The following is a 10,571-nucleotide window of genomic DNA, read 5'->3' as shown; positions in this document are numbered from 1 at the left end:
GAGAGAGAGAGAGAGAGAGAGAGAGAGAGAGAGAGCAATGAGCATCATCGCAGGCTCCTACGAGAGATTCATATGGGGTTTCAAGCTCAAACCCACAAACCACGACGCCGACACTCAAACCCTAACCCTCTCCCCTCTCTTCTCCTACCCTTCCCACATCTCCTCCATCACCACCGTCGCTTGCTCCGGTCCCGCCGCCGCTTCCGGCGGCTCCGACGACACGATCCACCTCTACGACCTCCCTTCCGCCTCCTCCCTCGGCTCTCTCCTCGACCACAACCACGCCGCTTCCATCACCGCCCTCTCCTTCTACACCCCCTCCTCCCTCTCCTTCCCTCGCAATCTCATCTCCGCCGCCGCCGACGGCTCCGTCGCCATCTTCGACACGGACCCTTTCGTCCTCCTCAAGTCCTTTCGTCCTCACAAGAAGGCCGTCAACGATCTATCGATTCACCCTTCCGGGAAGCTCGCCTTGGCTGTCTACCGTGACGAGTGCTTTGCCATGTTGAACCTCGTGAGGGGGAAGAGGAGTTTTTGTTGTAGGTTGGGGCACGAGGCGAGTCTTGTCAAGTTTGATCCGAGTGGGGAGAGGTTCTTCATGGTGGTGAATAGTAAAGTTGGTGTTCATCAGTCTGAGGATGCTAAGCTTCTTCTCGAGCTTGATAATGGTAGCCGTAAGCGTATACTCTGTGCTTCTCCTGGAGATGTGAGATTCTCTCTGTTTCTATATTAACTTGTGTCTGAGAATTTGTACATGTCTAAAGTAAAGTAAATAACTTTTTGATTTGGAACAGAGTGGGACTCTGTTTACAGCTGGTGAGGATCGGGCTATAACAGCTTGGGACACAAATAGCGGGAAGCTTGCTTATTCCATACAAGATGCTCACCCAGCTCGTATCAAGGGTGTTGTCACGCTTACAAGGAATGAAAGTGACGGTGCATCGGAAGAACCGTACTTGGTTGCTTCTGCATCTTCTGATGGGATCATACGTGTTTGGGACATGCGAATGGCGGCTAAAGAGAATGCAAAACCATTAGCCGAGACAAACACTAAATCGAGGCTTACTTGTCTCGCCGGGTCAGCTCTTAAATGTGAGTTTATATCCTTGTTAGAAAACATTTCATTGAAAGTAAACTTGTGATTCATGATTCTTCATCTTTCTTTGTTTAATTCAGCTATGAGACGGCCACAGATTGGAAATCGAAAACCTCAGAAGCTAGAAGAAGAGCCCAACTCAGAATGAGAGCTGCTTATTGACGACGACTAGTGGAAAGCTTTTGAGCTCACAATTTTCTTTATAAGTTTTTGTAGAATCTTAATGATCCACTATGTCCTTGTCGAATTGCAATTAAACAATTTTGTGAAACCCTTAATGATCTACTATTTATCATTCACATGAGTTATGGCATTATGTGAATCATATTTATTACAAAGTAATCACTAGTAAAGCTGATTCAAAGTATGTTTTCCAAAAAAAAAAAAAAAGAAGAGCGTCACACCGTTTGCGAATGCATTGACACTTGAAGAGTGCTATGCTCAAAATGCCAATGGAAACAACAACAAAGGGCTCAATACTGAGTAGTGTTGTTTGGGATCTTGCCTTGTTTCAACTGAGAAAGAGCATATTCACCGGTACGGATGAGATCGGCAACGTTGTGTTTAGAAACCTCCTCGGAGCCAAACAAGAAGATGGTCTTAACCTCAGCTTTCTTGGCGAGTCTTGACGCGTAACTAAGCTGCAGCTTGGGTGAGTTAATGCTCCTCAGTAACTGGCGGTACAAGGAAAGAACTTTTCCTCTGTTCTTTGCAGCCTCTTCTGCTGTTAACCATATCAGGCTCGTCATGACAAAAAGTTGGAACACGAATATTTTGTCCCTGCATGCAACAAAAGAGGAGGAAAAAATGTTCATTGAGTAATTTCGTCGAGCACCTGTTTTGCAAGAACTAAACACCACAGAGATGTGATACATCGCCCAAGCAATTACATAGCTAAATTCAACAGAACTAAAGGAAAATTCGATACTCTGACTTGCCTTCAGCTGGGAGAGAGTTTCACCGGACGGCGCAGTGAGCGAGCGAGCAGGGGAGCCAAAATCAACAATCACCGACAGAGACGGCAAATCCCTAATTTAATGGTTTTGAGTTTCTTTCTTTCACTGTTCCGATTTATTTTACTTCTCGTAAACCAACTCCAGCTCGGTTTAAACCACTGAATAATCTGATTAAATCAGATACAATTGCGGTTCTTCTAAACCAGCTTCCAATTTTTGCCTAACCGTCTTCAATCTCTGGTTTAATTAGCCATCTCTAAACCGCCGAGTTATGTGATTAAACCAGATAAAATAGATCAGAACCAAAAATCAACATTGAATTTGAAAATTTATCTCAGAAGATTATATTAATTTAATAAAGTTTTGAAAGAAAAAGAATTTACATGTTGAAGAAAATGGAAAATCCTATAGCGGTTAGAAACATAACACAAAAAAAAAAAAGTTTGAAGAGACTTGAGTATCAAGTAAGTAAACGCGTGGAGAAACAACAGAACGAAACCAAATCTATCAGGAGTTAGGTTTTTAGATACACTCTCTATATATATATAAAGTATAAACACATAAGATCACATTCTCTAACACTTTCGTTTGCGTACAAACCCTATTTCTTCAGTCAAGAAAGAGAGGTCAAAGATTAAACACACAAAAAAGAACGAGAGATAAGGATGGAGAAGCAGGAGTTCTTGGAACTGTTCGAGGCAGCAATTCTAGCTGCGAAGTCTGCTGCGAGAGGAGACGGTATGAGTTCTTCTCCGGCGGTCTCAAGGTGTGTCGACGCTATGGTTCGTCTGAGAGAAGCTCCACAGTCCCTTGCTTGCGAGTTGGTCAAATACCCTCAAATTGGAAAGAGTCACGTCCTTTTAATGGATCACAATAACCCTACAATCCAATCCGAGGCAACGTTTCTCTACTCTCTTTGGACCGGATATCTCTACGTCAGGGGAAGGAAACAGAACCCACGTTCTGATAAAGGGAAACAGAGCCAACGTCGTGATGGAGTTCACAAGAAGAAGCTTGTGGAGGAGATGAAGATTTTGACAACGGGAGATTCTAACCGAGACAGAGTGCGTGGGATTCTTCACAAGTCCTTGTCTAGAGTAGCTAACGAGGTGGTAGTTGTTGAGATGAAGAAACAAGTGGTTTCTTGCGATTCTTGGAGTGTGGCTGCGTCGGTTGAATCTGCAATGTTTGAGAAACTAGGTTCTTTCGAGGGGACTCAAAAAGCAAAGTACAGATCGATTCTTTTCAACATGAGAGACAGCAGCAATCCAGATCTCAGGAGGAAAGTGCTACTCGGTGAGATCAGTGGAGAAAGACTGGTGACTATGAAGAAAGAAGAGATGGCTAGCAACAAGATTCAGATGGAAGTTCAAAAAATAAAAGAGAAAGCTAGAGATAAGGAAGAGAATCGAGTAAAGAGTATGATGGTGTTTCAGTCAGGCAGTATGATCCTGACTTTAAAGTTCTAGCGTTGCCAAGTTTAATTTGCAACTCTTGTCTTGTTTAATTTGTTAGAAAACAAAGTACATATATCTTCTCAGTCTTATTACATAATTTGATTCAGTGTTTGATTTTCATTACTATGTTGGTGCCAAGCGGATAAACGACCTATTTCCCCACCAGAAATATCGTATAGTAACAAATCCATACAATCTTTTATCCTCGTCTTAATTGCACACGGTTTAAGTATATGAACCTATAACTCTCTAATTCAGAAAATCGAAACCTCAACCCACATAACCATTGGTTTTCTTGGTTTACATAGTAAATTGGATACCAAACTATCTAAACCAAATCAAATTAATAACCTAGAACCAAACCCAAATAAAACCAAACAAACCAAAATTCAATTCACAAATGACCCAATTTCATTTTCTTCTCCCTTCATTATTGCCATCTTTTTCTTTAACACAAGAACTTTATTAAATGAAATCGTATATGAAAAACACATGAAATGAATCGACCAAACAGGAGGAAGGTTGAAAAAAATCAGAAATTTGAACTTGTTGTAGAGGGTTGATCATAAAAAAAAACAGAACTTGTTGCAGAGTATCTACTGCTTGATTCCTTTCTCGATTAACATAATGCAGTGAGTTGTCTTTGAGAAGATTAATTCAATGTCATACAATTATATAAAAAATAGAGAGATTCGTGAATTCAAGCCTATAATGAAAAGAAAAAAAACTAAATCTCAAAGATTTTAAGACGAAACACTAAATTTCTTATTTGTGTTTCCATCTTCTTGTGTCTGAAAAATTAAACACTGAAATCCGTAGACACACACAGAGAGCGAGGCGAGCACGAGATTCTACGAGGGAGGCTGGATGGAGAATCGGGTCGGGTTACACAAAAAGGGAATTATCCCAGATTAACCGTCACGAGTGAGAGATTTAATTAAGGATTGGAATTGATTTTTTTTTCATATTGAGTGAAAGGCGACGTGTGAAGAAGATGGAGATCGGATGGGGTTACGGAAGACACGGTAAATTATGGCTGCTATTTTTTAGATTTTAAATCTGACTAAATTGAGTTATTCAAATTAAAACTAGGGTTAATAGTGGGTTAACTGGTTTAATACTAACTGGTTAAAGAAAACATGGTTAGAACTGAAATTGAGAAATAGTAAACCGATCTAAATCGGCTTAGTGTTGGTTTTAGTTCTCATCTAAAACATTATGTGGGTTGAGGTTTCGATTTTCCGAATTAGGGAGTTGTAGGTTCATATACTTAAAACATGTGTAATTAGGACGAACATAAAAAATTGTGTAGATTTGTTACTATACGATACTTCTGGTGGGGAAATAGGTCGTTTACCTAATGTTTCCACAAATTTACCAAAAAAATGTATAAACTTTTGTCCACCAATTATATACTAAGTTTCTGATAGAACTCAAGTAATTTTCTATCAAGAACAGAGGATTACAGAGGAAAGTACAAGAAAAAGTTATCTTCCTCTCCAAGGAAGCAAGCCTAAGTCACTAGGTCACCACTAACCCGAACTTGTGATTGATCCGCACGCCCGTGCGAGAATATTTTAAAATTGTTGTTCAAAATTTTAATACATTATTGATTGTATATATTTTTACTACTTATGAATATTTAATAAATATTTAATATAATTTTATAGTTTATATGAACAATTTTTCTCTTACAGAAAATTGAAATTTGTTTCGATTATTATTTATTAAACTATATTAGATCGAACAGGCCAATTGCTTTATTATTTTAAATTATATATACATATTGAGGTTTTTATCAATCCATTGTAACAATTATGATATACTAAACCCACCTAATCATACAATTAATCTAAATGGGTAATTATGATATAATAGTAACAAACATGGGCTAACATAATTAATAAAAATTGTGTAAGGTTTGATAAGTAAACTTATTGTTTCCAAGAAAATGATTAGTTCCTTATAAATAGGTATGTGAAATTCAGGAAGAGTAATCAGTTTATTAAGTTGCTTCAATCTAAATATATTAGCATGGCATCGCACATATATTCATACAAACCTCTAAGCATACCTACGTTAGTGAATACGAAATCTGGTCTAGCTCCTCTTCATAAGATAATATGAAGCAAACATATCAATACATCATAATAAAGAAAGTAGAAAATAATAAGATCACTTGGGTGCAAAGCAAAGGGATTACGGTTTCTTGAGAGAAACTCATCCAAATGGTGGAATCAATGAGTGCATGACACAAAAAAAATAAAGATGAGTGCATTATGCTGGATTCATCATTAATAATCTTGGTGTAAAACTTATAATAGATCACTCCAAATCATCATTAGACCTAGAGATCCATATGTTCATTTTTATAGTTTATCATGTTTAATATATATAGGCTATATCGCATTTCTGATGTTCACGCCGTACCGAGACGATATATGTATGGTAGCACGTGAGGGTAGTTTGTTGGTCTATTCTACAAATCGAACTACTGCATGACAGAAACATATATGATGTACCGTATAGTTGATACCTACAATTGCGTATACTGGTCGGGAAAGGATATCCATACCAAAAATGATAAATGACCGTATTAATCTAGTTCAATTTTGGTTTTATATTAGCTTGAAAGTCTTGATCTACTTTAAATTCAGAAAGTAAGTTATCGTAATTTTATTGCAAGATATAATAGGATTACAAATATTTTTTGGAATTTGATTAGATGTATTACATGATTTAATCTCATTTTGCAAGTTGTCTCTCATAACTAACTAAAATAAATTAAGATCATACTTCAAGAAACAATAAAATAAATTAAGATCATGGATTCCTTGCTTTCATTTGCTTCTAAGCATGTTTTAATGATTGGAAGGTGAGATTTACAACAACACAGCCCAAATTATACTATAAGTTGATTATGTCAATTACTGAAAAGCTCCTTTTAATCTAGTATTTGATTACAGGAATAAGGATTTTGCGAAAACGCATTTAGTTGATCGCAAAGTTGAAATAATCAGAAAAGGCTTTTAACTCTATAAGTATAATAACAAAAGGTCCAATATAATATTCGAGGCTTTAAAGAGACTACAAACACGTGCCGAAGACATGGGATTTGGCTCGGCGGCAACGTGAGGGACCGGAACAGTCCCCAAGGAGTTACTGATACGATTATGCTCCGTAGCTCTTTGATTTGTTCTTGATCCCAATACTTAATCCATCTGTTAAATATCCTTAACCTACACTTGGCTTTCGTGTTTGTGAGGACCACTACGACATTTGTATTCTCTCTCTTTATAGTTAAGTAAATCAATCAGTGACAATTAATTCCACATGCCATACTTCTTTTAAACCTTTTTTTCAGTTGTCTTCAAGTCACAACTATACTAACATTCAGTGAGTATAAAATGATAAACCTTTTCTGTTTTTTTTTTTCATTAAGTTTTCTAGTGTTACCAATCGAATAACTTTGACACACAATTATAAAATTACATGTTATGCTAGTTTCAAAAAGTAAAAAAAAATTGTTTTAGAATATGAACAATCTAAACACACACCACCAAACTTTGAATACATTAGACACCGCAGTAACATTAGTAGTAAGATACAAGTTTTCAATCTTAATTTCTGTTACATAAAATAGGTGATATGAATTGATATGATGTTGTTGAAATAGTTGATTATTAAATATTGATTACAATAAAGACAAAAAGGGTATAACTAACATAAATAAATACCCTTACACGACCAACCAATCTCTTCCTTCAACCATCTGTCTTAAACTCTCTCCTTCCCTTCACTCTCCGTTCAATTAACTCCTTTCTGAGAGTAAAGCAAAAAAAAAAATGATCATTGTCTCTCTTCTCCTTCACCTTCTCATCAACTCCTCTCCTTCCCTATCTCTCTCCCCCGACGGCCTCGCCCTACTCTCCCTCAAATCCGCCGTCGACCAATCCTCCTCCTCCTCCGCCTTCTCCGACTGGAACGACTCCGACTCCGACCCCTGCCGCTGGACCGGAATCTCCTGTATGAACATCTCCTCCTCCTCGCGCGTCGTCGGAATCTCCCTCGCCGGAAAACACCTCCGCGGCTACATCCCCTCGGAGCTCGGCTCTTTAATCTACCTCCGCCGTCTCAACCTCCACGACAACTCCCTCTCCGGCTCGATCCCCACTCAGCTCTTCAACGCCACGGCGCTCCACAGCCTCTTCCTCTACGGCAACAACCTCTCCGGCTCCCTCCCTCCGTCGATCTGCACCCTCCCGAGGCTCCAGAACCTCGACTTGTCGAGAAACTCCCTCTCCGGACCTCTCTCTCCCGATCTCGGAGACTGCAAACAGCTCCAGAGACTGATCCTCGCCGGTAACGAATTCTCCGGCGAAATTCCGGGAGAAATCTGGCCGGAGATGAAGAGTCTCGCGCAGCTCGATCTCTCTTCTAACCAGTTCGCCGGTTCGATCCCTAGAGAGCTCGGAGAGCTCAAATCGATCTCCGGTACGCTCAATCTCTCGTTTAACCACTTAACCGGAGAAATCCCTAATTCACTAGGGAACCTACCGGTCACCGTCTCTCTCGATCTCAGGAATAATAACTTAACCGGAGAAATCCCTCAGACCGGGTCTTTCTCAAACCAAGGACCAACCGCTTTCCTCAACAACCCGAAGCTCTGCGGGTTCCCTCTCCAGAAGTCGTGTAAGAACGGGGACAAGATCTCCCCGGAGAGTAAAAAGTCAACGGAGAATAGTAACGATTCAAGAAAAGGGCTGAGTACGGGATTGATCGTGCTGATCTCGGTGGCTGATGCTGCTAGTGTAGCCCTAATAGGGCTGGTGATAGTTTACTTGTACTGGAAGAAAAAAGACTCTCAAGGAGGGTGTAGCTGCACAGGGAACGAGAAACTCGGTGGCGGTTCAGAGAAAGGGAAAGCTTGCTGCTGCGTCGGTGGGTTTCCTAAGGAAGAGGATTCAGAAGCGGAGGATAATAACGAGAGGGGGGGAGAGGGTAGAGGAGAAGGAGAGCTTGTGGCGATAGATAAAGGGTTCTCCTTTGAGCTAGACGAGCTTCTGAGAGCTTCTGCTTATGTTCTTGGGAAGAGTGGGTTGGGGATAGTGTATAAAGTGGTGCTCGGGAACGGAGTTCCGGTGGCGGTACGGCGGCTTGGAGAAGGAGGAGAACAGAGGTATAAAGAGTTTGTGACGGAGGTTCAAGCGATGGGGAAGGTGAAGCATCCTAATGTGGTGAAGCTGAGAGCTTATTATTGGGCTCCTGATGAGAAGCTATTGATCAGTGACTTCGTTAACAACGGCAGCTTAGCTGATGCACTTAGAGGTAAACACTACTAAAAGTAAAAAATTTAGGTTGACTTTGTCAACGCTTTTTTTTATATGTTGACGTCAGATTGAGGTTAGATGTGATGACATAGTTTTGCTTGGTAGGGTCAACATCTGGTTGAGTGGTTAAGATCCCATCTAACTAATACTTTAAAAGCTTACACACTCGAATATTCTATTATTATTTTGTTTTGTTTTTGTCTATACAAACACTTCAATATTCTATTCAAACAATGATCAGCTTGCTGTTTTTTTTGTTTATAAATTGATCCTAGGTTTCTTTCTTTTTCAGACATCTTTTGTTTTTCGTGAATAGTGTAGTTTGAGTTACAAGTGAAACAAACATTCCTTGTGGTATAATTTACTGTGGTAGAGCAGTGAAGAAGTAATTAGTAAAAGGGGCAAGAAAAACAATGATGAGATATTTACAGTGGGAGTAGGAGAGAGAGATGACTTGTAGATTAAGAGTAATGATGATTCTACAAACCTACCTCGCTGGATCCTCTAGTTGACCCGTCTTTTTCTCATCGCAGTTTACTTTATTATTTGCATTTTTTTATTAAAAGTTTACTTTGGTAAATAGGGAGGAATGGTCAACCATCACCTAGCCTAACATGGTCAACGCGACTAAAGATCGCAAAAGGAGCGGCACGTGGGCTAGCGTATCTACACGAATGCAGCCCAAGAAAGTTAGTACACGGCGACGTCAAACCATCCAACATCCTTCTAGACTCTTCCTTCACTCCTTACATCTCCGACTTCGGTCTCACGCGTCTCATCACCATCACCGCGCCTTCCGGTGAACCATCCTCCTCCTCCGGGGCCGCCAGCGGTTTCTTAGGCGGAGCTCTCCCTTACACTTCTATCAAACCGTCGGATAGATCCAACGGCTACAAAGCTCCCGAGGCTCGTCTCCCTGGAAGCAAGCCTGCTCAGAAATGGGACGTGTACTCGTTCGGTGTTGTCCTTATGGAGCTTCTTACGGGGAAGTCGCCTGATTCGTCGCCGCTAAGCTCGTCCTCGTCGTCCACGGTGGTCGCTGAGGTGACGGATTTGGTGAAGTGGGTGAGGAAAGGGTTTGAAGAGGAGACTCCGTTGTCGGATATGGTTGATCCAATGTTGCTTCAAGAAGTTCACGCCAAGCAGCAGGTCTTGTCCGTTTTTCATCTTGCTCTTGCTTGTACTGAAGGTGACCCTGAAGTTCGTCCACGTATGAAGAACGTGTCTGAGAACATTGACAAAATATGATTCAGTTATTAATCATATTCTTTTTTTTTTGTTTTTGTTTGGGTCCATTTTTTTTGTTTTATATCTCCTATAGTTCTTAATTTTACACGAGATCCCATAACTCACTCCAGAGTCTAGGGACCAGTCGGCAATCTGTGTTTATTTTCTCTCTTTGTTGAATAATTATTAATTGAAATGAAGATTTAATCAAATGGTTTATACTTATTAGAAATGTCGCAAATAAATAAAAATATCAAAATGTTTCAAAACAACACATTTTACAACTGAAGAAGAATGTGTAACCCTTCCGCATCTCTTGTTGTCTACAAGATGGATGCTTTTGCTACAATCTCTAGTCAGGAAAACAGAGCCATGGCACAGAACATTTCTCTTAGATTGACAGCAAAAACAGTGGCATCTGCAGTAAAACTTTCGCTTAAGCTTTTCAGTGTCCCATAGAAAGGAAACAAAATCTTGCAGTTGCAGCACATTCTGCATATGCAAC

General features: G+C 40.0%; 4 protein-coding genes across 4 annotated transcripts; 3 read left to right on the top strand and 1 right to left on the bottom strand.

The window, feature by feature from the left end:
* The first annotated feature begins 6 nt into the window (after window positions 1–6).
* On the top strand, window positions 7–1,400 carry LOC108818248 (uncharacterized). The gene is made up of 3 exons (XM_057001379.1): window positions 7–706; window positions 795–1,092; window positions 1,177–1,400. Exons 1-3 carry the CDS (start codon window positions 38–40, stop codon window positions 1,242–1,244), a joined length of 1,035 nt encoding a protein of 344 aa, XP_056857359.1. The 5' UTR covers window positions 7–37; the 3' UTR covers window positions 1,245–1,400.
* Window positions 1,401–1,409: 9 nt separating this feature from the next.
* Window positions 1,410–2,192, bottom strand: LOC108818250 (uncharacterized). Its single transcript, XM_018591156.2, has 2 exons — window positions 2,035–2,192; window positions 1,410–1,876 (listed from the first exon to the last, which is right to left on the bottom strand). The coding sequence occupies exon 2, from the start codon at window positions 1,843–1,845 to the stop codon at window positions 1,570–1,572; it is 276 nt and encodes a 91-aa protein (XP_018446658.1). The 5' UTR covers window positions 1,846–1,876; window positions 2,035–2,192; the 3' UTR covers window positions 1,410–1,569.
* Window positions 2,193–2,615: 423 nt separating this feature from the next.
* On the top strand, window positions 2,616–3,582 carry LOC108815315 (uncharacterized). Its single transcript, XM_018587957.2, has one exon. The coding sequence runs from the start codon at window positions 2,718–2,720 to the stop codon at window positions 3,519–3,521; it is 804 nt and encodes a 267-aa protein (XP_018443459.1). The 5' UTR covers window positions 2,616–2,717; the 3' UTR covers window positions 3,522–3,582.
* Window positions 3,583–7,259: 3,677 nt separating this feature from the next.
* LOC108814266 (receptor protein kinase-like protein ZAR1) lies at window positions 7,260–10,278 on the top strand. Its single transcript, XM_018586801.2, has 2 exons — window positions 7,260–8,837; window positions 9,423–10,278. Exons 1-2 carry the CDS (start codon window positions 7,355–7,357, stop codon window positions 10,085–10,087), a joined length of 2,148 nt encoding a protein of 715 aa, XP_018442303.1. The 5' UTR covers window positions 7,260–7,354; the 3' UTR covers window positions 10,088–10,278.
* Window positions 10,279–10,571: the final 293 nt, after the last annotated feature.

Source organism: Raphanus sativus, unplaced genomic scaffold, assembly GCF_000801105.2.
Source record: "Raphanus sativus cultivar WK10039 unplaced genomic scaffold, ASM80110v3 Scaffold3559, whole genome shotgun sequence".
NCBI lineage: Eukaryota > Viridiplantae > Streptophyta > Magnoliopsida > Brassicales > Brassicaceae > Raphanus > Raphanus sativus.
The sequence above is the reverse complement of the archived record's forward strand: the minus strand, read 5'-3'. Positions and strand labels throughout refer to the sequence as shown.

Excerpts from the sequence above, each read along its gene's own strand:
- LOC108818248 (XM_057001379.1), top strand. The coding sequence starts at position 38 with ATGAGCATCATCGCAGGCTCCTACGAGAGATTCATATGGGGTTTCAAG. Across the intron at positions 707-794 it reads TCTGTGCTTCTCCTGGAGAT|AGTGGGACTCTGTTTACAGC; the intron begins GTGAGATTCTCT and ends GATTTGGAACAG. Across the intron at positions 1,093-1,176 it reads CGCCGGGTCAGCTCTTAAAT|CTATGAGACGGCCACAGATT; the intron begins GTGAGTTTATAT and ends TGTTTAATTCAG.
- LOC108814266 (XM_018586801.2), top strand. The coding sequence starts at position 7,355 with ATGATCATTGTCTCTCTTCTCCTTCACCTTCTCATCAACTCCTCTCCT. Across the intron at positions 8,838-9,422 it reads CTTAGCTGATGCACTTAGAG|GGAGGAATGGTCAACCATCA; the intron begins GTAAACACTACT and ends TTTGGTAAATAG.
- LOC108818250 (XM_018591156.2), bottom strand. The coding sequence starts at position 1,845 with ATGACGAGCCTGATATGGTTAACAGCAGAAGAGGCTGCAAAGAACAGA.
- LOC108815315 (XM_018587957.2), top strand. The coding sequence starts at position 2,718 with ATGGAGAAGCAGGAGTTCTTGGAACTGTTCGAGGCAGCAATTCTAGCT.